At 37.9% G+C, this 27,868-nt stretch overlaps 1 protein-coding gene and 1 pseudogene across 6 annotated transcripts in view; both read left to right on the top strand.

Moving 5' to 3' along the window:
• Positions 1-27,868, top strand: part of MCTP1 (multiple C2 and transmembrane domain containing 1) — a 594,727-nt gene that overhangs the window by 280,866 nt on the left and 285,993 nt on the right. For all 5 annotated transcript variants that reach the window (XM_025387620.1, XM_025387618.1, XM_025387616.1 and 2 more), the window contains one exon: positions 3,734-3,848. In XM_025387620.1, the coding sequence (XP_025243405.1) occupies positions 3,734-3,848 (115 nt within the window). The remainder of the gene's footprint in view (positions 1-3,733; positions 3,849-27,868) is intronic.
• On the top strand, positions 12,730-13,698 carry LOC112625982 (annotated as a pseudogene). The gene has a single exon (XR_003119809.1). The product of XR_003119809.1 is annotated as a peptidyl-prolyl cis-trans isomerase FKBP3 pseudogene (transcript).

The following is a 27,868-nucleotide window of genomic DNA, read 5'->3' as shown; positions in this document are numbered from 1 at the left end:
AGTTGCAAATTCAGTTGATCGAATCTCCTCAATCTCTCAAATCCATCTTTTGTTTTTGTTACCACTGGTCAGATCAGGCTCTTAAAGTGAACAGTTTAAGACTTAAACTGACCTAAAATGACTTAAACTGAACAGTTGTAAATCCTTTTAAATAATTTCTAGATCCACGGGATTTCTCTACTCTCACCCCTCTTACAGAGGGAAAAGGCCTGAGTTTTGTTCATCGCTAAAATCTAAGCATTTGGCCCAGAGCATAAAACATGTAAGGCAGTAAGTGTGTGTTCCCTGGAGCCTGGTTCTGTTGTTTCTGTCTTCAGAAGCCTGGGATGGTTTGACATTGCCTACAGACTGAAACCTCCTTAGCTGGGCCTCACTGTACATCAGTCTTCCTTTCCACCTTATTTCTCATGCAATCTAGTGATGCGCTTTTTGGTGACTGCTTACCATTGGGCTCATGTTGATTTTTCCTGATGCTCCCTCCTTCCAAATCTTCACTTGTCAAAGTTCTACACATATTTTCAGACCCTGCTCCGTGGTTATCTTTATAAGGTCTCCTGAGAGTCTTCTCCCATCATAATTGATCCACTGTCCTTCTCTCCCAATGACTTCATACCTCCAGTATATTACAGTCAGTCTTTTATTACAGCTCCTGAGTGGACAGGGTTGGATTTTAAGTGCTAATTTTTATCAATTGGTAATGGCTGCCTGGAGCACTGTATTGAGAAGGATTCTAAGGGTATACCTGGGTTCCTCAAGTAGGGTGCCAAAGCAAATTGGATGCATTACATGAGTGTAGGAGAAGAGAGAGAACAAACTGCCCATGGATTCGCCCCATTGATGTTTCTACTCAGCTGGATCAGGTGCTGGTAAAGACATCTTTCTATCCTTGTAGCCTCTAGCATAATTTATTTTCAATTTGAAGCTTAAATACTCTATTCCCTGATTTTAAACTTTTTTAATTTAAAATGACAAATATGACATTTGAGATAGAATGTGGTAATGGAAAAGAAAGATATAAAGTGCTAGTGAAATGGTCCTTGAAGACTGGGTAGAAAGACATGGGAAACAAGAAGAGAAGGCAGCCCTGGTCAAGAGTAAAGAATGAAGATACAAGTTTTTAAAGTGTAAATTCTATTCCGTTAAGTAAAAATGGTCCAGAATTTGTGGAAGAGAAGTGAAGGCTCAGTTTATAATGATAGGCTTGAGTTAGGTTGATGCAAAAGTAATGGCATTGAAATTAATGGCAGAAACCACAATTGCTTTTGCACCAACTTAATATATCATGGGGGCTATGAATGCCTTCCTAAGAAGTACGGATATACTCAAGTATGCTGACGTATGATAGATAGTTTTGAACATAATCATGATTGTACATTAGAGTGAACAAATTCAGAGTGCCAAGTAGAATCTACTCCGGAAATATGCAGATGATTGAATGTTAGAAAAATCTGTCAACAAAAATTCTGTATGATCTTATTAACGTATGCTGAAAATCTATTGATAAAATTCAACTGTGCTTTTTTTTAAGCCCAAATAAATTAAGAGAAGAAAAAGCCTAAGCTTCATAAACGTCGTGTTAAATTGTGAAATACTAAAAGGCATGCACATTATAATCAAATCTAATTCAGAAATGTTCACAGTTTTCACCATTTTTTAACAGTCTTTGGAAGATAACACAATAAGATTTAAAAATAAGCAATTGAAATATTAGAAAATAAGAGTCAAAAAGGCATTATATACAGACAATATGATTTCTATACACAGACAACCCAAAATATGACTTGAAAAGTGATAGAATATAAAGTCACTTTACAAAATAATGTTTGTCCATTGTAGTAGAAATAACCTTATCAAAATGGAAATGGCAAAGAATGGTTAAGAGTACTGAATTGTATACTTGAAATTCGCTTCAATGTCTTCACTACAAAACAAAACAAAACAAAAGGGTAAACAAGTGAGGTGAGAGATGTGTTAACTAACTTGATTGCGGTAATCACTGCCCAAAACATATGTATATTGAATCATCATGTTGTATATCAGAAAATCATATAATTTTGTCAATTGTGACTCAATAAAGCTAGAACATTTTAAAGGGAAAGGTGTATGTGTATGTATTGACTAGAAAAGTGCCCATGATGTTTTTCTAGAAGTTGTTCATAATAGACAAAATATGATACTCTCTTTATTTAAAACTAGGGAAAACTGAAAGCCCAACCACAAAAAAACAAAGCTATATGTATGTGTATATGTTTTCATAAGACTTTCAAAAGTGTGAAAAATATTTCCCAAATTGTTGTCACTGGTGGCCACAATCAGATGGGTAAGGGAAGAGCAAGACAATCATTTTACTTTTTACTCCTTTGTTGTTCAAAGGCCTGATCCAAATGAGTGGTAATAGGAATTAAAAGAAAAAGACAATTGGGAGATGTCATACAGAAATGGAGTGGGGGGGATTTGACAACTATTTGGATGTGGGTGGGAATCAAATGAAGAAGTCAAAGATGACTCAGCAATTTATAGGCTGAGTGACTGAGGGATCATTTATAGAAACAAGGATATCATGAGAAGGTGAAGTGAATTATTTTTTATTGTTACCAGAGGAGAGACAATGAGTTCAGGTTATCAATCAAAGCTGTGCTGCCTCTTGTTTTAAATAATAATTGCTCCAACAGCAAAGCTATTTGCCTTGATCTTAAAACCTCAAAAAAATATGCTGCTTTAATGAGCAAATGTCGGGTATGTGAATTATATACCTTAAAGATTGTTTAAATGCTGCTTTATTGTTTCATTTTATGTGAATTATGGAATTAAAAGACTGCTGTCTGTTATTTTACCTCATCCATGCATATTCTAAGACAAAAGGACATTTCCTTTTGAATCAGAAAAAAAATTTTAAGAATTTAAATTAATCCCAAACACACAAAGGAAAGCTTTCCTATTGTATACAGAATGACAGAGACTAAAAATATGACCTGAAGAATTTTTACTACATGTTTCATTTATGTTGTTTTAATATAGTTATTCCTCTTGTAATTCAATGCCTAGTAAATTATTAAGAGTATATTGTTGCTAAAAATAAATTCTATAGAGGCAGCCTCACAAACATTTTTAGATCTAGGAATGGCTTATGCACTTTTATTCCGTAGAAAGCAGCACTAGAAATTTAGCCCCATTGAGAATATATTTCTTGCAAATATTGCCAAAATGCTAGGTGAATTTATTTCTATATAATTATATTTTATGTTGAGGCTGAAGCAGAAGTGCTTAATTCATAGGTATGAGCTTTTCTGAACAGATAAATGAGTCAACAGTCACCTGAATCAATCATTTTAATTTTAATTTCCGGTTAGGTAGAAGTGAACTGCTCTTGTTCTTATTCTCCACTCATCATTGATTATGTTTTCACTTCACACAGTATTTCTATGTTCATATTTCTTAGTTGGATTGTGTGGAGACTTCCATGGGAAACGTTTTTATATTCCATTTGTTATCCATAATCTGAGTTAAAACAGGACATTTCTGTAACTGCCATGTTTTTATTTTGAGTCTAGAGAATTTCATAAATTTCGAAACCTTCAGAGAACTGGGTCATGATGAGACTGTATTAAATCAGAAGATTATTTATTTTATTGAGTAATTCTTATGATTAGGGTTAAGCTACATATGGTCCCCCTTTGGAAAAAATAGAACAGAGATAATAAATTTAATATTTTTTATATTTTGTGTTTTCCAGAAAATAAGCACTGCTGGAACCAGTAATGCAGAAGCCCCTTTGGCTGATCCCGGAATGTACCAGCTGGACATTACATTAAGAAGGGGTCAAAGTTTAGCTGCTCGAGATCGAGGGGGTAAGAGCATAAGAGCAATATTACCTAGAAGCTTTTTTATGTGTTTATGACAAACTTTGTTTTCCATGTGATTGCTTGAGTTATAAAAAATTAACTAGAATATAATTTTTAGAAGCTTGAATTCAAAGACACAGTTTGACGCATTACTTGACTCCCATGACCATGGTGGAAGACGTTTTGATGCAAGTTCCAAAACTCTGACTTATTCCTAACCCAGACAGCAAAGTCACTCTCAAACTGCTGATAAATTAGACTCTACATCATATGTAATTACTGACATAATTGGTTATATAAGTGAGGCATACATTTGAAGCCATGTCAGAACTTACCTTTTGGTAGACCTGAAATTCTTTTTGCTACATACATTTGTTCAGTTGAATCTGTTCACACTGCAGGACCCAGGACTAATATCTCTCCAAAACTTAAGAGATTCCTAACAAATGATCTTTTGAGGCCTGGTCAGATCTGGCAGTAGTCTCATGGTGGGTTAAACACATTTTGTAGGTCATGATGAAGGATAAAACAAGGCATAAAACAAGGCAAATGCTCTTAAGTTCCCAGATTCCAAATCCCAAGGCAATCTCCTGATGAACTAGGATAGGCCACATGAGGGATTCCTTGAACCCAGGATAGAGGCAGGACCAAGGATAGACCCTAGATAGGCTGTGTAGCATCCTTTGCACATTTTGAATGTGAGCACTGCAGGAGGTGGATACGTTGAGGGCGCTGAGAGCCCTCAATTCCAAAGGAGGCTGAGTTTGGGGTAACTCCTCCTGCCAGGAGGAAGGAGAGTCCCCAAGCCTTGCTAACTCATTGTCAGACAACCCTGAGAGTGCTCCTGGCACCATATGATCCTGTTTTATTCCTCCTACCCTATTTGACATCATATGTAGGGAATAGAAGGAACCAGATTAGGGCTGCAGTTTTAATTTGTCTCCTATATCTAAAGGAATAAAATAGAGAAAAATAATTTAATATAATACTAGAGTATTTTATGACTAGGAACTGTACAAATAATAGATTCAATTGTTAAGTAAAAACTAGTAAATACCAAACATTCTTGTCTGGGTGTGTTGGCTTACACTTGTAATCCCAGCACTTTGGGAGGTCGACATGGGAGGATTACTTGAGGCCAGGAATTTGAGACCAGCGTGGACAACACAGTAAGACCTTGTCTCTACAAAACATTTTAAAAAGTTTAAAAAGTCATTCTTAGTTAGGGAATATGTGATTGATGATATTAGAATTTAAAAAGATAGGAGAAGTTTTCAAAATAACCGTCTGGTTTAGTAGCAAAGGACAAGTGTTTATTGATTTGAACTGCCTGTTTCCAAAGATACAATTAAATTAGATAAAGAAACTAATGCAAATAACGAAGTATTATTTTGCTATATTTAGTGTATACAACCTTTTTTTTTTAGTTTTCAAAGTGCTCTCAGTTATATCATTCGATCTAAAACGGAATTGGACTTGGCAACAGAAAATCAAAATTTTAGTCCTACATAGGCCCCCAACAATTTGAAATGCATATATGTACAATAATTTGTTGTAGCATTGTTTATAATTATAAAATATTGGCAATAATCTGAATACCCATAAATAGGGGAGTGGTTGAATAAACTATAGCATATCAACATGGCAAATACTATGGAGCTGTAAAAATAAATAATGAAAATCTCTAGAAATTGATATGAAAAAATGTACAGGATATATTGTGAAGTTCAAGTAAGCAAAGTACAAAAAAGTATCAACAATATGCAACATTCTATGTAAGAAAGAAATACTTAAGAATTTGTGTGTTGTCTTCTCATTTGTACCAAAACAAACACGGAAATCAAAAGCTAGAAACTAATGAAATTGGTAACATACAGAATGTAGGTAAATAACAGATGGCAAGAATGGGAGATGGGAATGGGGTAAAAGGGATGAAGAGGAAATGACATTTATCTGAGTCAATGTTCTTAATTAATTTAAAGTCTTTATGACAATATTTTAGCACCCCAAAATAGATAAATAATTAAAATCAACCAGGATGTGGGAGGAACCCATAACAATAATCTCATCTCAAAGGGATAAGAAATAAAACCATTAACCTAAGCAGCTGTATAAAACAGTATTTGAATTATACATACAGGCCTACCTTGGAGCTATTGCAGGTTCGGTTCCAGACCACCACAATAAAGCAAATATCACAACAAAGCAAGTCACACACATTTTTTGATTTCCCAGTACGTATAAAAATTATATATATACCATACTGTAGTCTATTAAGTGTGAATAGCATTATTCACAAAAAAAGTATGTCTAAAAATGTATGTACCTTAATTTTAAAAATACTGTATTGCTAAAAAAAAATGCTAACAATCATCTGAGCCTTCTGTGAATGATAATGTTTTTGCTGGTGGAGGGTCTTGCCTTGATGTTGATGGCTGCTGATTCATTAGGGTGGTGGATGCTGAAGGTTGGAGTGGCTGTGGCAATTTCATAAAATAGGACAACAATGAAGTTTGCCACATTGATTTACTCTTCCTTTCACAAAAGATTTATCTGTAGCATGAGATGCTGTTTGATAGTACTTTACCCACAGTAGAGTGTCTTTCAGAATTGGAGTCAGTCATCTCAAACCCTGCTGTTGCTTTATCAACTAAGTCAGTGAACTATTATAAATCTTTCATTGTCATTTCAACAGTGTTCACAGCATCTTCACCATGAATAGGTTCCTTCTCAAGAAACTACTTTCTCTGCTCGCGCATAAGAAACAACCCTTCATTTGTTCACATTTTATCATGAGATTGCAGCAATTCAATCATTATCATCAGGCTCCACTTCTAATTGTAGTTCTCTTGGTATTTTCACCATATCTACAGTTACTTCCTCCACTGAAGTCTTGAACCCCTCAAACCCTTAAGTCATCCATAAGGGTTAAAAGCAACTTCTTCCAAACCCGTGTTAATGTTGAAATTTTGACCTCCTCTCATAAATCATGAATTTTTTGTCGTTGTTGTTTTAGAGACATGGTATTACTCTGTTGCCTAGGCTTGAGTGCAGGGGCGCAAACATGCTGTAACCTTCAACTCCTGTACTCAGGCACCCTCTCGCCTCAGTCAACTGATTAGCTAGGAGGACTACAAGTGTGTGTCGCCATGCCCGGCTATTTTTTTTCTTTTTCTTTTTTTTTTTTTTTTTTTTTTTGGTAGAGATGTGGGCTCACTATGTTGCCCGGGCTGGTCTTGAACTTCTGGATTCAAGTGATCTTCCCCCTTTGGACTCCCAAGTTGCTGAGGAATGTTCTTTATGGCATCTAGAATGATGAATCCTTTCCAGAAGGTTTGCAATTTGCTTTGTCCAGATCCATCAGAGGACCAACTATATATAGCAGCTATAGCCTTACAGAATGTATTCTTAAATAATAAGCCTTGAAAGTAGACATTACTGCTTGATCGATGGGCTGCAGAATGGATGTTGTGTTAACAGGCCTGAAAACAATACTTGTGTCCCTGTACATCTTCATCAGAACTCTCCGGTGACTAGATGCATTGCCAAGAAGCAGTAATATTTTAAAAGGATTCTTTATTTTTCTGAGCCGTAGGTCACAACACTGGGCCTACTAAATATTTAGTAAACCATGTTATAAATAGATATGCGGTCATCCAGGCTTTTTGGCTTCATTTATAGTGCACAGGCAGAGTAGATTTAGCACAGTTCTTAAGGGCCCTAGGATTTTCAAAATAGTAAATGAACACTGGCTTCAACTTAAAGTCACCAGCTGCATTAGCCTCTAACATGAGAGTCAGCCTGTTCTTTGAAGCTTTGAAGCCAGGCATTGACTTCTCTTTAGCTATGAAAGTTCTCGATGTCATTTTCTTCCAATAGAAGGCAGTTTCATTGAAAATCTGTTGTTTAGTGTAGCAACCTTCATCAATTATCTTGCTATATTTTCTGCATAACTCATGGCAGCTCCTTGCACTTTCATGTTATAGAGATGGCTGCTTTCCTTAAACCTCAGGAACCAATCTCTGCTAGCTTCCAGCTGTTCTTCTGCAGCTCCCTCATCTCTTTTCATAGAATTGAAGCGAGTTAGGGACTTTGTTCTGGATTAGGCTTTGGTTTAAGGGAATGTTGTGGCTAGTTCGATCTTCTATCCAGACCACTCCCTTTCTCTATATCAGCAACGAGGCTGGGTGGCTTTCTTATTCATGTGTTTACTGGAGTACTGTTTTAAATGCCCTTCTAGATCTTTTCCTTTGCATTCATAACTTGGCTACCTGTTTGGAGCAAGAGGCCTAGTTTTCAGTCTGTCTCTCCTTTTGATATGCCATTCTCACTGAGGTTTAATCATTTCTAGCTTTTGATTTGAAGTGAAAGACGTGACTCTTCCTTTCACTTGTATACTTAGAGTCCATTGTAGGGTTATTGATGGGACTAATTTCGGTAATGTTGTGTCTCAGTTAATAGGGAGGCCTGAAGAGGAAGCGAGAGATGGACTAACAGCTGGTCAGTGGAGCAGTCAGAACACACACAACATTCACTGATTAATTTCTCAGTCTTCTATGAGCGCAGTTCACGGGGCCTCCCTCAAAACAATTACAATAGTAATGTCAAAGATCACTGATCACAGATCATCATACAGATATAATAATAATGAAAAAGTTTGAAATGTTGCAGAAATTACCAAAAGGTGACAGAGACATGAAGTGAGCATATGTAGTTTGAAAACTGATGCTGATAGACTTGCTCGAGGCAGTGTTGCCATAAACCTTCTATTTGAAAACAAAAACAAGAAACAAAAACCCTTGGAAGCACAATCAAACAAAGTGCGATGAAATGAGGTATGCCTATACTATAAAACTCCAGATAAAAAGAACTATACATAAATGTATGTACTCCAGACCATGATTATTGATTCTGAAACTACTTAATGTATATAGCAGGAACAAGCAAATTAGTAAATATATTATAGACAATGACAGTCATGATTCTCATTGTTGGAGATAGTGACAAAAATAGAAAGTAGGCAGTCTAGAATGAACCCTGTGGTGCTAGACAGGTGTCAGTATGATCTAATGATTTTTGTTAATATATATACAGATATATAGAAATAAAAATGTATGGAGATATGTGTGTGTGTATATTTCCTAATCTGTCTGCTGAGAGGGCCTAGAAGCAATGACAAAGGTATAATGACACAGTAGCAGTGAATATATTTGGCCAGGTCTTGGTTTTTCAATACAATTTTCCCAATAAAAGTAATCAAGGGGCCAGGCGCAGTGGCTGACGCCTATAATCCCAGCACTTTGGGAGGCCGAGGCAGGTGGATCACAAGGTCAGGAGATCGAGACCATCCTGGCTAACACGGTGAAACCCCGTCTCTACTAAAAATACAAAAAATTAGCCAGGCGTGGTGGCAGGCACCTGTAGTACCAGCTACTTGGGAGGCTGAGGCAGGAGAATGGCATGAACCCGGGAGGCAGAGCTTGCAGTGAGCTGAGATTGCACCACTGCACTGCAGCCTGGGTGACAGAGCAAGACTCTATCTCAAAAAAAAAAAAAAAAAAAAAATAGTAATCAAGGCTCCTGGAGAAATAGTTGATTTCAGACAGACCTGGGGCAGGGAAAGTATAATATGAGCCTGGATCATTTTGCAGTGCTAGAAAGTAAGGGAGTGCTCAGAAATTGATGGCAAAATATCAAAGTCACATAGGAGCCAACTTAAAGGAACATCTAATGACCAAAGCTGGGACAATTTCAGCAAAAAATAAATAATGGTTGTATTAGTCCGTTCTCACACTGTTATAAACAACTACCCGAGACTGGGTAACTTAGGAAGAAAAGAGGTTTAATTAACTTACAGTTCCACAGGCTTAACAGGAAGCATGACTGGAAGGCCTCAGGAAACTTACAACCATGGCAGAAAGTGAAGGGGAATCAAGCACCTTTGACATGTCCTGGCTGGAAAGCAAGAGAGTGAGGGGGAAAGTGCCAGACACTTTTAAACCATCAGATCTGGTGAGAATTCACTCGCTATCAAGAGAACAGCATGGAGGAAAGTACCCCCATGATCCAGTCACCTCCCACCAAGTCCCTCCCCCAACATTAGGATTACAATTCAACATGAGATTTGGGTGGGGACACAGAGCCAAACCATATCAATGGTAATAATGGAGTAAAACCCATAGAATAAAATAAATATCTTCGTGCTGATAAGTAATTGAATAAATAAGTGGAGGAGAAGGTATAAGCATTTCTTATGGTAGAATTCCAATAAACAAATGTAGAAGGGAAAATTGAAATAGAAAGTCACCTTTTAACAAACACCCCAGTAACAATAGTAGGCAAAACCACCATCAATAGATGCTAAAATTATATGTGTATAGTTATGATGTGAAACAGAATTTTGCAGCATTTCAAAGTATTTCTCCACAAGCTATGTAAGAATTACAAAGGGAACAATGTAACTTCACAATGGGGAAACATGGAAGACACCAACTTAACCAGGTGGTCAAAGTCAGAACTGAGAAGACATGCAGACATCATGAATCCCCTGACAGGGTACAGTGAAAACAGCACGTCATTTCTGTGGCATTCTTGTCAAAGTGCAGAGCCCCAGTGTAATCATGAGAAAACATCAGGCAAACTCTGGCAACGTATGACATCTGTTATCTGAGCTGAGTAGCCCCTACCTTTTGGACAGTGTGTGTTTAATCTTGTTTCACCATTCCCTGTGCCTCCACAATTTTGAGTCTGGGTCTCACTGTGTGTGTGCCATTGATTTTCTTATAGTAGCAAATTATTCTCTTCAGACTTCTCTGCCAAAAATTACAAAAACAACTTTCAGTGGAATGAGAGAGCCATGTACTTAAAAAAAATGAGAGAGAAAATATTACTTTGTGGGAATGAAGAACATCCCAAAGTGTTTAAAATGCCAACTCCAATCCAGCTTCATTAGTTTACTTACCTGCCTGGCATTAGTGAAATTTTTATTGGGTAAAGATAAAAATAAGAAGAGAAATTTAAATGGATAAAACGACCTGAGTTAAGGATTGATTAAATATTTATCTTTGAACCATCTATGAATAACAGATGTGTTAAACATTTGATTGGATAGATAGTATTAGGTCACTTGAGATTTGCAAATTTATATACATATAATTGGTAGGATAATTAGATGGAGATGGATAGCTTGAAATGAGAAGACAAGCTAGGAAGCACTGCAGTCATGTGGAATATAATGTTGAGGGCTTGAACCGAAATTATGGGTGTGGAAATAGAGAAGGAAAGTAATATATGATAGATGGTTCAGAGGAATGTCTGATAGGACTTGGGATCAATTGGATGAAGGGACTAAAAAAAAAATTAACTATTAAGGTTTAAAGCCTGATGATGCCTGGAAACCGTGTGGTGGTTGGAAAAAGATAAATGTAGAGAAAACACTTATATAACTATTATAATTAATGAAAATTGAACTCATCACTGTATGACAAGGATGCCCTCACCAGCTACCCAGCAAAATCAAAATGGTTATGCCCCGTATGTCTCATATCACCCTTGCACAGAACAGTGGAAGGGAAAAACTAATTTCTACCACTACCACCATCACTAGAATGTGGTTTGGACTTCTTCAGAATCTCCTTTCTACATAACAGGCACTGAAGTGGACTCAGCAGGCAGAACTGCCCAACATTCTTCCATTTCTACACCTATTTTCCAGAAACAACAACCAGATGGCTTCTTGAAATGCTACTGCCTTTTCCTGAGTTTTATTGTCTTTTCTTTAAGCAGCATGATGAATTAGAAAATACATGATCTTGGGTAGTCTGACAATGTAAGTTCAAAGTCAGGTTTCACATTTTGTTAGCTATATGACTTTGAGTGAGATATGCAATTTCCCTGCTGCAATTCTAAAGTTCCAGATTTAGCAAATAAAACTACATGATGCCTAGTTAAATTTAAATTTCAGATAAATAATGTATTATCTTTTATATATATCTGTTATATATATTCATATATATGAATATGTATCATATAGTATCTGGGGCATACATATAGTAAATTTTTTATCATTTATTTGAAATTTAATTTAGTGTCATTTTATCTGGTAGCCCTATGAAATTGTGATGTACAGTTATTATTTTAAAAATCATTTATATTTTCATTAGGTTAGGTTTTTAGGAACTCTACCTTTTGGAAGAGATATCTACATTATAATCTATCAGATTTTGAATGTAATGTTTTGACATGGCTATCTGTATTCTTAAAAAATATAAGAGCAATCTGTGTAAATATATCTGGTAATAGTCATTTTCTGTCATTTGATTTCTTGAAATTTGGGTCACGGAGGATATAGTAGTTTCCTTGAGCTGCCTTAGCAAATTATTCCAAACTTGGAGGCTTAAAACAACAAAAAATTTATTATCTCAAACCAGGACTCCAAAAATCAAGATGTGGTAAGGCAGCATTCCCTCTCAATGCTTCTCTCTCTCTCTTTCTTCCTCTCTCACTCTCACCCTCACTCTTAGAGACAGGGTCTCTCTGTCACCGAGGCTGGAGCGCAGTGATGTGATCATAGCTCATTGCAGCCTCAAACTTCTGGGCTCATGGAATTCTCCCACCAGGCCTTCCCAGTAGCTAAGACTACAAGTGTGAGCCACTGTGCCCATCTGGGAGAATTCTTGACACTTTCAACTTCTGGTGGCTGCAAGCATTTCTTGGCTTATAGATTCATCACTACAATCTCTGACTCCATCTTTGTATGGCTTTCTCCTGTGTGTCTCTATGCCTTATATCGACCTTTCCTTTCTTTTATAAGGACAACAGTCATTAGATTTAGGCCCCACTCTAAATCCAGGATGATCTCATCAAGATCTTTAACTTAGAAAGCGGAGGCAGCGGGGGAAGATGGCGGCGGCTGTTCCACAGCCGGCGTGGACCGTGGAGCAGCTGCGCAGTGAGCAGCTGCCCAAGAAGGACATTATCAAGTTTCTGCAGGGACACGGTTCAGATTCGTTTCTTGCAGAACATAAATTATTAGGAAACATTAAAAATGTGGCCAAGACAGCTAACAAGGACCCCCTGGTTATAGCCTATAACCATCTTTTTGAAACTAAGCGTTTTAAGGGTACTGAAAGTATAAGTAAAGTGTCTGAGCAAGTAAAAAATGTGAAGCTTAATGAAGATAAACCCAAAGAAACCAAGTCTGAAGAGACCCTGGATGAGGGTCCACCAAAATATACTAAATCTGTTCTGAAAAAGGGAGATAAAACCAACTTTCCCAAAAAGGGAAAGTTGCTGGTATACAGGAACACTACAAGATGGGACTGTTTTTGATACGAATATTCAAACAAGTGCAAAGAAGAAGAAAAATGCCAAGCCTTTAAGTTTTAAGGTCGGAGTAGGCAAAGTTATCAGAGGATGGGATGAAGCCCTCTTGACTATGAGTAAAGGAGAGAGGGCTCGACTGGAGATTGAACCAGAATGGGCTTATGGAAAGAAAGGACAGCCTGATGCCAAAATTCCACCAAATTCAAAACTCATGTTTGAAGTGGAATTAGTGGATATTGACTGAAATAGTTCAGCTCTAAGGATATTAGCAACAATGATAAAACTTGGCCTTGAAGAAACTTACATAACTAGTTAGAACTTGTTACTATTGTAAAGGAAGAGTCAACTGGAAAATTCAAGGAGTTAATAAAATTTGTTTACTTGATCCCAGCTTTTGAGAGATGTAATCCCTTATGAATCCCTGAAGTCTAAAATACTTTCCTACAGCTGTGTAAAATACTGGTCAAGGAGAACTTTTTCCTTTTACCTCATGTTTTAAACTAAGTGACTCAATAAAAATTTATCCACTGTCAAAAAAAAAAAAAAAAAAAAAAAAAGAAAGATCTTTAACTTAATTACATCTTCAAAGACCCCATTTCCAAATAAGGTTATGTTCACAGCAACTAGGGGTTAGGATTTGGACATACGTTTGGGGAGGACCCAAGTTAACACACTACAGGAAATAATTCATTTTCTTCATGTACTAGGAACTAGTTTAAATGATCAAAAAAATGACTGACAAAGCCAGTCTCCCAAAAGATGGGGTATTTCTCTGCCCCCTGTGATGAAATCAATACATAAAACTGGAAGCAAGTGTCAAGCAGTACAGTCTTTATTCAATGACCATGAAATTGAGAAGTGAGAGCATAGCCCACAAATTGATTTCTCAATTAGTGAGGGGTGAAGGGGTTAAAATATGCGGTTTCTCTAATGAAGGGGTTGGACATTAAAAGCAAGGGGAGGAATAGTTATGTCTTTTCCAGAAATGGGCTGCCTTCTCTTTTTTTGTCATTTTATGGCTTCTTCTGGTCATTGTCATGGTGATTGTCAACTGTCATTGTGCTGATGGGAGCATTATTTAGCATGGAAATGAGGCTATAATGAAGTTTGAGGTCTTTTTGAAGTTGTTCAATGGCTATCTTGGTTCTAACTAGTCTCAGCTTGCTTAGTTACAAAGGCGACTTTTTATCACAGGCGTTCTGTTTCTTACAGATAAGCAAAGTTTAGACAGGGTAGGAATTCAGGCTATGTCATGTAGGCATTACACTAGGTAACAATATGAACCTGTTTATTGTGATTCTGTTTATAATAGTGTTTTTTAAAAAATCCTGTGTTGAGTAGATTTAGAGAATCTCATTCACTCCACTCTGAAACTCTTCATGTCCACTCTGTGAGTCTGGTGTGTCATTGCTAAAGAAAAGTTTGCCAGTGTTGTGAGAACAATATTTTCAAGGTAGAGTAAGAATTTAAAAGCCTGGGGGATGGGAAAGGTTTTAGAACTTTACCCCCAGTGAAGTTTCACTTTTTTCACAGTATACTGAAGTCTCACTAATTGAGAACTTCTACCAGATATAAGGCAGCCAGATCTGAGAAAAATAAATTTTTGGACATTTTTTAAAAAGCAATTCAATTTAATAAAACTGAAACATATTCTCTATTTTAAGTGTAAACAAAATCTTTTTCAAGTTAGAGGGCCTGTCAGCAATTTTATTATTAGAATGTAATTTATGAAAGCTCAGAGAGAGTTATTCTCTGATTGAGGAAGGCATAGTAATATTTCTAGTATGTAATATGCATCAGGCATGATGGTTGGCATTTGCATATATATTCTCTGATCCTAACAAAATTGGTCATACGAGCAGCTGCCACCTTATCACATGTGCTTATGGTTTGGTATTCAGGTTCCTCTTTGTTTTCGATCCTTGGGAATTTTCTTTAGGATAGGATGGCCAGTGATATGGTTTGGCTGTGTCCCCACCCAAATCTCATCTTGAATTGTAGTTCCCATAATCCCCACGTGTCGTGGGAGGAACCCAGTGGGAGGTAATTGAATTGTTGTGGTGGTTACCCTCATGCTGTTCTCATGATAGTGAGTTTTCATGAGATCTGATGGTTATATAAGGGGCTTTTTCTCCCTTTTTCTCATTCTTCTCTTCCTGCCACCATGTGAAGAAGGAGGTGTTTGCTTCCCCTTCCACCATGATTGTAAGTTTCCAGCCATGTGAAACTATTAGTCAATTACACTTCTTTCCTTTATAAATTACCTAGTCTCAGGCGTGTCTTTATTAGCAGCGTGAGAACAGACTAATACAGCCATATATCCCAGTTTTTCTGGAGGCAGTTGTGTTTTTTACCTGGTGACTGACATAATTGTTAATACCACCCCATTTTACTCTCAAAAGGGCTCCAGTTTCAGAGACATGGAATATACTGATGCTTCCTAGAATAAATCTCATTAAAGTTCATCAGAAAATTAAGCATTATGGTTGATCCTTTTTTTCCCAGGAGGAGAATGCAACTTGTATCATCAGAGAAAGTTTTGTCTCTAAGCAGGTTTCAGAAAGTTTTGTTGGCAGTCCCTTCTTTAGATTTATGCAGCCTTTAATGAGCAATCTTGATCAAGAAAAGGCCTGTCATGTTGTGTTTTTGTGCTAAAATCATGAACTGAACATGTTGCTAGTCAATCACTTTTTGCATTTCCTACAGTTGGTGGGAATCAGGTATAGCCTTGTTTTACCCAGTACAGACACAATTATTTCCATGCATTCTAATGTTATTTCTTTAACCAGTGTTTTGCCATCGGGAAATTTTTTTAAAATAATGTATAATAACTTAGTTTTAATGATAGTTATTTCATATAGTCTATGATTTTAAGCTTCTAATACACATATATATACACAAAGACACCCATACCCCTACATACACACATATACATATACATATATATGTGTGTGTGTGTATATATACATATATATATATATATAAGCTTCTGAATAATACATATATAGCAGGTCCTCAAATAACATCACTTTGTTCACCTGTGTTTTGTTATTACACTGATGAGAAAAAAAATAATCTATTCCCAGCCAGGCCACTGTCTGTGTGGAGTTTGCACATTCTCCCCATGTCTCCCTAGGTTTTCTCTCTGGGTGCTATGGTTTCCTCCCACATCCCAAAGATGTGCATGTTAAATGAAAATTGTCTTAGTCTTCGTGAGTGTGGGGGTGTGTGAGCACACCCTGCAATGAGATGGTGTCTTGCCCGGGGCTGGTTCCTGCCTTGCACCCTGAGCTGCAGGGATGGGCTCCAGCCTCCTGAACTGGAATAATTGGGTAAATAATTATCTCACTTGTTTTGTTAATCTGCCTTAAATGTATGTTGTATTAATATGTTCCCACACTGCTATAAAGAACTACCTGAGATTTGGTTAAAAAAAAAAAAAAAGAAAAGAAAAGAAAGGAGATTTCATTGGCTCATGGTTCTGCAGGCTATACAGGCTTCTCTTTCTGGGGAGGCCTCAGGAAATTTACAATCATGGCAGAAGGTGAAGGGGAAACAGGCACATATTCACATGCCCAGCAAGAGAGCAAGAGAAGTGGGGAAGGTGCTATACCCTTTCAAACAACCAGATCTCATAAGTATTCTATCATGAGAACAGCAAAGGGAAGGCCTGCCCCCATGATTCAGTCACCACCCACCAGCTCCCTCCTTCAACACTGGGGAATTACAATTCGACATGAGATTTGGGTGGGGACACAAAGCCAAACCATAATATTCCACCCCGGCCCCTCCCCAATCTCATGTCCTTCTCACATTTTAAAACACAATCATGCCCTCCCAACAGTACCTGAAAGTCTTAACTGATTACAGCATTAACTCAAAAGTCCAAGTCCAAAGTCTCATCTGAAACAAGGCAAGTCCCTTCTGCCTACGAGCCTGTTAAAAAAAAAAAAAAAAAAAAAAAAAATTAGTTACTTCCAAGATACAATAGATTTACAGGCAACGGGTAAATGCTCCCATTAAAAAAGGTAGAAATTGGCCAAATAAAGGGGCTACAGGCCCCATGAAATTCTGAAACCCAGCAGGGCAGTCATTAAATCTTAAAGCTCCAAAATGATCTCCTTTGACACCATGTTTCACATCCAGGGAAGACTGATGCAAGGGATGGGCTCCCAAGACCTTGGACAGCTCTGCCCCTGTGGCTCTTCAGGGTACAGACCCTGCAGTGGTTTTTCACCAGTTGGTGTTGAGTGCCTGCAGCTTTTCCAGAAACATGGTGCAAGCTGTTGATAGGTCTACCATTCTGGAATCTGGTTACCTTTTCCTCACAGCTCCATTAGGCAGTGCCCCAGTGGGGACTCTGTGTGGGGGCTCCAACCTCATGTTTTCTCTCTGCACTGCACTACTAGAGGTTCTCCATGGGGACTCTGCTTTTGCTGTGGACTTCTGGCTGGACATCCAGGTGTTTCCATACATCCTCTGAAATCTAGGCAGAGGCTTCCAAGCCTCAACTGTTGCCCTCTGTGCACCTGGACATTTAACATCACATGAAAGCTGCCAAGGTTTTTGGTTTGAACCCTCTGTAGCAGCAGCCTGAGACATACCTGGGGCCTTTTAGCATAGCTGGAGCTGAAGCAGCTAGGATGCAGTGTGTCATATCCTGAGGTGGCGCACAGAAGCAGAGCCCTGGGTCTGGCGCACTAAACCATTTTTCTCTCCTAGGCCTCCAGGCCTGGCTGCCACAAAGACATCTGAAATGCCTTAGAGGTATTTTCTTCCATTGTCAGCAATCAACATTCAGCTCCTCTTATGCAAATTTCTTCAGCAGGCTTGAATTCTTCCCCAGAAAATGGATTTTTCTTTTCTACCAGATGGCTAAGCTGCAAATTTTCTAAACTTGTATGCCCTGCTTCCCTTTTAAATATAAGTTTCAGTTTCAGATAATCTCTTTGCACATGCATATGAGTGTACACTCTTAGAAGCAGCCAGGCCACAACTTGAATGCTTTGCTACTTAAAAATTTCTTTAGCCAGATACCCTAAATTGTCTCTCTCGAGTTTAGAATTCCACAGATCTATGGAGCAGAAGCACAATGCCACCAGTTTCTTTGCTAAAGCACAGCAAGAGTGACCTTTACTCCAGTTCCAAATAAGTTTCTCACCTTCATCTGAGACCTCCTCAACCTGGACTTCACTGTCCTTATCACTATCAGCATTTGGTCACAATTTTATAAGTCTCTAGGAAGTTCCAAACTTTCCTACATCTTCCTTTCTTCTTCTGAGCCCTCAAAACTGTTCCAACCTGTGCCCATTGCCCAGTTCCATAGCTGCTGCCACGTTTTCAGGTATTGTTATAGCAATGCCCCACTTCTCTGGTACCAATTTTCTGGATTAGTCCACTCTCACACTGCTATAAAGACATACCTGAGACTGGGTAATTTATAAATGAAAGAGGTTTAATCATCTCATGGTTCTGCAGCCTGTACCTGCTTCTACTTCTGGGGAAGCCTCAGGAAACTCAGTCAAGGCAGAAGGTAAAGGGGAAGCAAGCATGTCTTCACATGATGTTGAGTGAGGACGTACTGTATTTTCTTCTTTTACTGTTTTATTTACATAGATGCAAAACAGTATCACTCACTGACACACAAAGATTTCCTGTTGCATGTTCATAAAACTAGAGCCATAAGTTGTAGTCATGCATTGTTTAATGACAGGGATACATTATGAGAAATGTGTTAATAGGTGATTTTATTGTTGGGCGAACATCATAAAGTGTACTTACGCAAACTGAAATGATATAGCTTACCACCAAGGCTATATGCTATAGCCCATTGCTCTTAGGCTACTAACTGTACAGCATGTGACTGCAGTTAATACTGTAGGCAGTTGTAACACAATGGTATTTGTATATCTAAACCTATTCCAACATAGAAAAGGTACAGTAGAAATATGATATAAAAGATAAAAAACGGTACATCTGTGTATAGTCCATTCTCATGTTGCTATAAGAAATACCCAAGACTGGGTAATTTATAAAGAACAGAGGTTTAATTAACTCTAAGTTCTGCATGGCTGGGAAGGCCTCAGGAAACTTACAATTATGGCAGAAGTTACCTCTTCACAGGATGGCAGGAGAGAAAATGAGTACCAGCAGGGGAAATGTCAGATGCTTATAAAACCATCAGATGTCATAAGAACTCACTATCATGAGAACAGCATGGGGAAACTGCCCCCATGATTCAATTACCTTCCACCAGGTCCCTCCCATGACATGTGAGGATTATGGGATTACAGTTCAAGATGAGATTTGGCTGGGGACACAAAGCCAAACCATATTATTCCACCCCTGGCCCCTCCCAAATCTCATGTCCTCACATTTCAAAACATAATCATTCCCTTCCAACAGTCTCCCAAAGTCTTAACTCATTCCAGCAGTAACCCAAAAGTCCAAGTCCAAAGTCTCATCTGAGACAAGACAAGTCCCTTCTGCCTATGAGCCTGTAAAATCAAAAGCAAGTTAGTTAATTCTTAGATACAATGGGGTTACAGGCATTGGGTAAAATACAACCATTTCAAATGGGAGAAATTGGCCAAAACGAAGGGACTACAGGCCCCATATAAGTCCAAAGTCCAACAGGACAGTCATTAAATCTTAATGTTCCCAAATGATCTCGTTTGACTCCATGTCTCACATCTGAGTCACGTTGATGCAAGAGGTGGGCTCCCACAGCCTTGGGCAGCTCTGGCCCTGTGGCTTTTCAGGGTGCTACCCCCCTCCTGGTTGCTTTCACAGGCTGGTATTGAGTGTCTGTGGCTTTTCCAGGCATACAGTGCAAGCTATGGGTGGATCTACCATTCTGGGGTCTGGAGGACAGTGACCCTCTTCTCATAGCTCCACCAGGCAGTGTCCTAGTGAGGACTCTGTGTTGAGGCTCCAACCCCACATTTCCCTTCCACACTGCCCTAGCAGAGGTTCTCCATGAAGACTCCACCCCTGCAGCAAACTGCTGCCTGGACATCCAGGTATTTCCGTACATCCTCTGAAATCTAGGTGGAGGTTCCCAAGTGTCACTTCTTGACTTCTGTGCACCCACAGGCTCAACACCATAAATGGAAGCTTGGGACTTGCCCCCTCTGAAGCAATGGCCCAAACTGTACCTTGGCCCCTTGTAGCCACAGCTGGCACTTAAGCAGCTGGGACACAGGGTACCATGTCCCAAGGCTGCATAGAGCAGGTGAGCCCTAGGTCCAGCCCATGAAATAATTTTTGCCTCCTAGGCCTCTGAGCCTGTGGTGGGAGGGGCTGTCATGAAAGTTTCTGACACGGCCTGTAGACATTTCCCCATTATCTTGGTGATTAACATTTGGTTCCTCATTACTTATGCAGATTTCTGCAGCAGGTTTGAATTTCTCCCCCACCTCCAAAAATGTATTTTTCTTTTCTATGGCATCGTCAGGCTGCAAATGTTCTAAATTTTTATGCTCTGCTTTCTCTTGAACACTTTGCCACTTAGAAATTTCTTCTGCCAGATACCCTAAATCATCTCTCTCAAGTTCAAAATTCCACAAATCTCTAGGGCAGGGGCAAAATACTGCCAGTCTCTTTGCTAAAGCATAGCAAGAGTCACCTTTATGCTAGTTCCCAGAAAGCTCATCTCCATCAGAGACCATCATTGTCCATATTACTATCAGCTTTTTGGTCAAAGCCATTCAGGAAGTCTCTGGGAAGTTCCAAATATTTCCTCATCTTCCTGTCTTCTTAGCCCTCCAAGTCTCCAGCTGGTTCTAAACTTTCCCACATTTTCCCGTCTTCTTCTGAGCCCTCCAAACTGTTCCAGCCTCTGCCAATTACCAAGTTCCAAAGTCACTTCCACATTTTTTGGTATCTTTACAGCAGCACCCCACTCCTCCTGGTACCAATTTACTGTATTAGTCTGTTTTCATGCTGCTATGAAGAAATACCCGACACTGGGTAATTTATAAAGAAAAAAGGTTTAATTGACTCACAGTTCCACATGGCTGGGGAGGCCTCAGGAAACTTACAATCATGGCAGAAGGTACCTCTTTGCAGGGTGGCAGGAGAGAAAATGAGTGCCAGCAGGAGAAATGCCAGATGCGTATAAAACCATCAGATGTGGTGAGAACTCACTCACTATCATGAGAACAGCATGGAGGAAACTGCCCCCATGATTCAGTTCTCTCTCACCCTTCCATGATTTGTGGGGATTATGGGATTACAATTGAAGGTGAGATTTCAGTGGACACAAAAATCCAAACAATATCAACCTATATAGGGCATTTACCATGAATGGTGCTTGCAGGACTGGAAGTTGCTCTGGGTGAGTCAGTGGGTAGATGTGGAGAACTAGGACTTTACTGTTGATGATACACACTGTACACTTAGGCTACACTAAATTTATTTTAAACATTTTTTTCTGTCTTTTAATAATAAACTTTTGCTCATTGTAATCTTTTTTAATTTATAAAATATTTAATTCTGAGAACTTTTTGACTCTTGTCATAACAGCTGAAAACACAAACATATACAGCTATACCAAAAGTATTTTCTCTTTATATCCTTATTCCATAAACTTTTTTCTTTTTTAAATATTTTTAACATTCGAAACTTTTTTGTTAAAAGCAAAGACACAAACACACACATTAGCCAAGGCCTACAAGATCAGGATCATTAATAACAAAGTCTTCGACCTCCACATCTTGTCCCATTGGAAGGTTTTCAGAAGCAGTAACATGTATAGAGATGTCATCTCCTATGAGAATAATGCCTTCTTCTGGAATACCTCCTGAAGGACCTGCCTGAGACTGTTTTGCAGTTAACTTTTTTTTTAATAAGTAGAAGGAATACACTCTAAAATAACAATAAATAGTATAGTATCATAAATACAAAAACCAGTAACATAGTTGTTATCATTTTCAAGTATTATGTTTTGTACATAACTGTATGTGCTAGACTTTTATGTAACTGGTAGCACAGCTTTACATCAGTATTGCCACAAGTATGTGTGTAATGCATTGCACTATGACATTAGGATACTGCAACATCACTAAGCGATAAGAATTTTTTAGGACCATGATAATCTTGTGGGACTACCGTCATATATGCAGTCCATCAGTGACCAAAATGTCATTATGTGGTGCATGATCGTACTAAATCCTGAGAGTTAATTTCTACCTGGAGACTTTGTAAATGAGTCCAAGACTGCATCACTGTCCCAGAAAGCTTTGTATATGCTCTTCATAGTTTATTCTGAACCAGAGCAAAGGGTCCAATGGCTCTTCTCCAGTGCTTATCTGTAACACTATGTATGTGGGGGGATTCCTTTCTTCAAGATTCCCCAAATTTACCAGCAGGTGATACTTTACCAAATGTTAATTTGGGACTCCTTAAGCCATGGACCTGGTGCTGCTCCAGTTTCTTAAAGAGATTCTGAGAATGATGTTTCCACATATGAAATAGAGTCACATCACACCTAAGCAATATTACTTATAAAAGTGTTATTTCTTCCATTATTATGATGACAAATTTTCCTTGTCTAATTGTACTGAAGTAGGAAAGAGGATCAATTTTAATTGAGCCTTTGCAAATAACTGTATTGCCATGAAAAATAAAAAGACCCACAAAAGGTCTGTCTATAATATCTGACACTGTTCTCAGCAGTTAATAGATAAGGCCAATGAATACATATCCCATTTTCTTCATCATGTGCATAGACTTTGCCAATGTTATTTTTTAAAAATAAGATTTGATTATAGATGAATTTGATTTAAACTAAGTATAATTTAATTTAGCATCTATTAACAAAGGACAGTTTTATGCTTAACCCATTTTAAAAGTGTATCTCTCAGTTGCATTTATTAGAGACATTGTCCTTAAATTTACCTGACGTTAATTAGCTTGCATTCATGGTTTTCTATATTAAGACGTCTTCAAGGATATGTTCCTTCATGAAATAAGCATAAAGGAAATTTTATGTGTTCCTGGATTTTGATGTATTTTGCCTATAGGAAGAAATATTCTTAGGGATTTAGTTACCTATTGCCTGAAATTGGATAATATAAAGCGTACAAAGTATGTATTAACCAAAGTAACAATACTTTATAGCAGCTATAATGGAGGTTGTTAACAAATGACTGTGAGATCCCTGGAGGAAGGAAGAGGGAGAAAACTTTAACTTTCCAACTAACAACCTGCAGATGAAAGAAATGTGGCTTCTAGGGAAACTGAAAGCGAACGCTCTGCCGAAGGGAAGGAAACAGTGGCATTTAAGCCTTCGTGTCTTATGTGCATATTCATCAGGTTTGGGCAATGTCTATGAATATTTATGGAGAAAGTCAAGTACACAGTGAGTTAACATGTATGTAACATACATTCCATGATCACTTTGGGGAGGGGTTTTAACATTAAAATGCAGTGGAATTTGGCCCTGTACGTCAAAAAGTAAAGTATAGGGCACAAAGACATTTTGTGCACAGTCTCTGACTAGAACCAGCTTAGGGTCTCTAGCTGATTATCAGCAAAGAATGTTTGTAAGGCCAGTCTCCTGCCCAGTCAGTGCTGTTGGCAAGACTCCCGGCATCTTCACACTTTGGGGAAGAGCCACTGGACTGTTTGCTGTGGCTCAGAATAAAGTGTGAAGAGGATATAAAAAGGGATATTGTGGTTGGCTGTGGTCAGGCAGTCTACCAGAATCAGTTGGGCTATGTTTCCTAGAATGGGTTTCTGCCTAAATGCAGGAAGAAAACCTTATGGCATGTAACAGACCTTATAGTAGTTAACAATGCAGGAGTCCATGACCAAACCCTTTTCCCTGCTGTGGTTACTCTCTTGAGAGTCTTATCTTAGCCATAGATAGTCCATCTCCTCTATTAGCCAGGGATACAATGTTGACAAGGTTAAACAATAAATAGTTTAGCAATGTTAGTTTGTCTCAACATATCAAACCCTTATTATTCTTTCTGTTTGCTTATTTTTTAAAATAATTGACCATGGTCATAAAATATCCAAAATCAACATAAAATACCAACACAAAGCATAAAAATAGACCCTTTTAAGAATATATTTTCAGTTTGGATAAGACAGAACCTTTCTCATCTATGCAGAAAGCAAATAAAATTTTTACTGTCTTGCATTGAGAAGAAACTCCATACTCAGTGACCATTTTTCTACTGAACTACCAGTCATTTATAATACATAAACTTCTTTAAAAAATAATTTTAAATTATCTCAGTATGTGTATACTTTAAATATACATACATGTATATGAAATAATGATAGATGATAAATTTTAGATTAAATATAATTAATTTTAAGAAGCATGAGACAGTTTTTACCGCATTAATTTTACCATTGTATTTTGAATGCTGTTTTTCTGGTAAACACATTTATGTATTGAAAAAATACATAAATAAAAACTGCCCAGTTACCTCTACTGTAAACTATGTACTTTGGTTGATAATGATATATCAGCGTAGGTTCATTGATTATAACAAATGTACCATTTGATGAGGGATGTTGATAGGTAGTACAGGGGCAGAAAGAGGGTGATCCCTCCCTTCCCCATTATAAAGAGTCATGACTGACATGCCCAAAACAATAAAAACAGGTTGACAAGAAAAGCATAATACATTTACTACATGCACATGCGTACACATGAGTTGTACAGAATATGAACTCAAAGAGAGGCCAGATGTTTGAGATTTAAATGCCCTCTTCCTAGGGGAGAGGAAAAATGGGGGAATGAATAGGCCCAGTGTTCAGACAATGGTTAGTAAATGATTCTCTTTGGAAGCTGGATGGGCAGAATTGCCCAGGAACAAAGGTTGTTTTATGACACAGCTAAATTTCCCCTGGTAATCTCCCTGAGCTGTCCTCAGAAAAATAAATGAAAAGTTAGTCTGGCCATGGTGATAACTCCCAGTCCCTCCTCTTTTTCCGTGGTTAAGCTTTCATGGTTATCTGATGTTCCTAGGAAAGGGGTTTAAGAAAACTTGCATTTCTTTTGGAAGAAATTTTTGTCAGTAACATAAAGAATTCCAGAGAGAGCCCTTTCCTATACTTGTCAGGAGAAATAAGACAAGGTGAGAGGGATTTTGATTCTGAGGCAGTTTTAAAGGTCTCTCAGCAAGTTGAAGCACGAGCTTTTGGAGTATCAACACTAGGGAGGCTATGCATGTGTGGGGGCAGGAAGTACATGGAACTTTCTGTACTTCCCATTCAATTTTGCTATAAACCTAAAATTGGCATAAAAAATAAACTGCTCTGTGGTGATCGAGTAACTTAGCTCATTGCCATTTTAAGTATTCCTTCAAGTCTCAAGGTTAGTTATGGATCATGGAATTATAATTTATATTGGCATGACAAAGCAATACAACTACTGTTGATATTAAAACTCATCAGTGAAACATGCAGTCGACCCTCCCACGTCCATGGATTCAACCAACCTTGGATTGAAAATATTCAGAATAAAATATGGTTGGTTGCATCTCTACTAAACATGTACAGTTTTTCTTGCCATTATACCATAAGCAATACAGTATAACAATGATTTACATAGCAGTTACATTGTATTGGATATTATAAGTAATCCAAAGAGGATTCAAAGTATAAGAGGATGCGTGTAGGATATATGCAAATACAACACCATTTTCTATCAGGGACTTGGGCATCCATGTATTTTGGGGCATCCTAGAACCAATCCCCCATGGATAATGGGAAATGGCTACAATATCCTAAAGTTTTACTCAAGGAATCCTAATGAAATAGCATGCAGCATTGCCTGAAGTTTAAAATAACCTTATTTTTACAAACAAAGGCACGACTGATTGTAATTCGATTTAGTTACATTCAAGTTTACATCCACAGTCTTTAATTTTTAGTGTAATTAGGATAATTTTTAGTGTAATCACGTACATGTTCTATAAGACATGTATAAAAATGTTTCAGTTAATTAGGCCTCCTATCAGAAAATAAATTTGATTTACATGAAGTAAATGTTTGCATTAAATATTATATCCCACTCAGTGATATAGGCAGAGAAAACATTTAACTGTCTTTTAAGCCAATTTAACAAAACAATTTAAGTTGTTCAAGTGTTTTCTGTGATCAGAAATATTGAATACTTAATTAAGTGAACAAAAAAGAATAATTTTATAATTATTTAACATTTATTTGCCAAGTAATATTAACACCTTTAAGCTTGATTTAAAGTCTTGAGACAAAAAGATTCCTTAAGGGCAGGCTGTTAACGTATCTTTTGTTCTTCACCTTATCTTAGTAACTGAGACACCTATTAACTAGAACTCTATCATTCCCTTTTGAGCATTTTTTACTTCCATTTATGTGGGGGTGGGGAGCTTTTGAAAGTCCTTATGCTAAATTTTTATGCACCTATTAATCTCAAAAACCAATCAAAATATGAGCTCTATTCAATTTGAGAGACTATACAATCTTGTTGATTTCCCTCAGGACGAAAGCAAAGGTAATTTGTTAAAAAGAAAATTCTGTCTTAGCATTGTTTAGGGATAACTCTTTCCCCAGAAAAGAAAGTCATTTTGCTCAATTGTTTGTTCTGCCTTTTTAGAATTACAGCTATGTCTTCAATTCACTCTGCAGGGAGAGTCTCACTTTCTCTTCAAGTTCTTGGTGAAATTAGCAATCAGATTCTTTCCTCTCCTTTTATTTTTAAAGTGGACTTACTCATTTAACACAATGTTCTTATAACATGCATAGTCACTCTTAATTTTTAGAAAAGCTCTAAGAAAAGGGGTAGTTGTAGATATAGAGAAGTGATTCTCAAAGTTTGGTACCCACACTTGTGAATTCTTGGGCCCCATCCCAGACCTACTGAATCATAAACTCTGGAAATGAAACCCACGAATCTGTGTTTTAAGAAACTTCTATGTGATTCTGATGCATGTTAAAGTTTGAGAACCACGAATGTAAATGATATCTCAAGAATCTCACTGCCCCCTGTCTTAGTCAGGGTTCTCTAGAGGGACAGAACTAATAGGATAGATGTATATATGAAGGGGAGTTTCTTAGGAGAATTGACTCACACAATCACAAGGTGAAGTCCCACAATAGGCCATCTGCAAGCTGAGGAGCAAGGAAGCCATTCCGAGTCCCAAAACCTCAAAAGTGGGAAAGCTGATAGTGCAGGCTTCAGTCTATGGCCAAAAGCCCAAGAGCCCCTGGCAAAACACTGGTGTAAGTCCAAGAGTCTAAAAGCTGAAGAACTTGGAGTCTGATGTTCCAGGTCAGAAAGCATCCAGCATGGGAGAAAGATGTAGGTCAGAAGACTTACCCAGTCCAGCCCTTCCACATTCTTCTGCCTGCTTTTATTCTGGCCACGCTGGCAGCTGATTAGATTGTGCCCACCCAGACGGAGGGTGGGTCTGCCCTTCGCAGTCCGCTGACTCAAATGTTCATCTCCTTTGGCAACGCCCTCACAGAAACACCCAGGAACAATACTTTGCATCCTTCAATCAAATCAAGTCGACACTCAGTATTAACCATCACACCCCCCAACATACACACACTACAAATAATCACTTGCAGTCACAGGCAGACAAACAGAAAACTGCCACACCAATTACTAGATACAGTTTTAACTCATAGGTAAATAAATGAAACTACAACCACAAACTGTATGTTAAAAAAACCTTCCCAGGGCAAACCACAAA

The sequence above is a fragment of the Theropithecus gelada genome, chromosome 6 (assembly GCF_003255815.1).
Source record: "Theropithecus gelada isolate Dixy chromosome 6, Tgel_1.0, whole genome shotgun sequence".
NCBI classification, from domain to species: Eukaryota; Metazoa; Chordata; class Mammalia; order Primates; family Cercopithecidae; genus Theropithecus; species Theropithecus gelada.
Note: the sequence above shows the minus strand (reverse complement) of the source record. Positions and strands in the feature narration are given on the sequence as shown.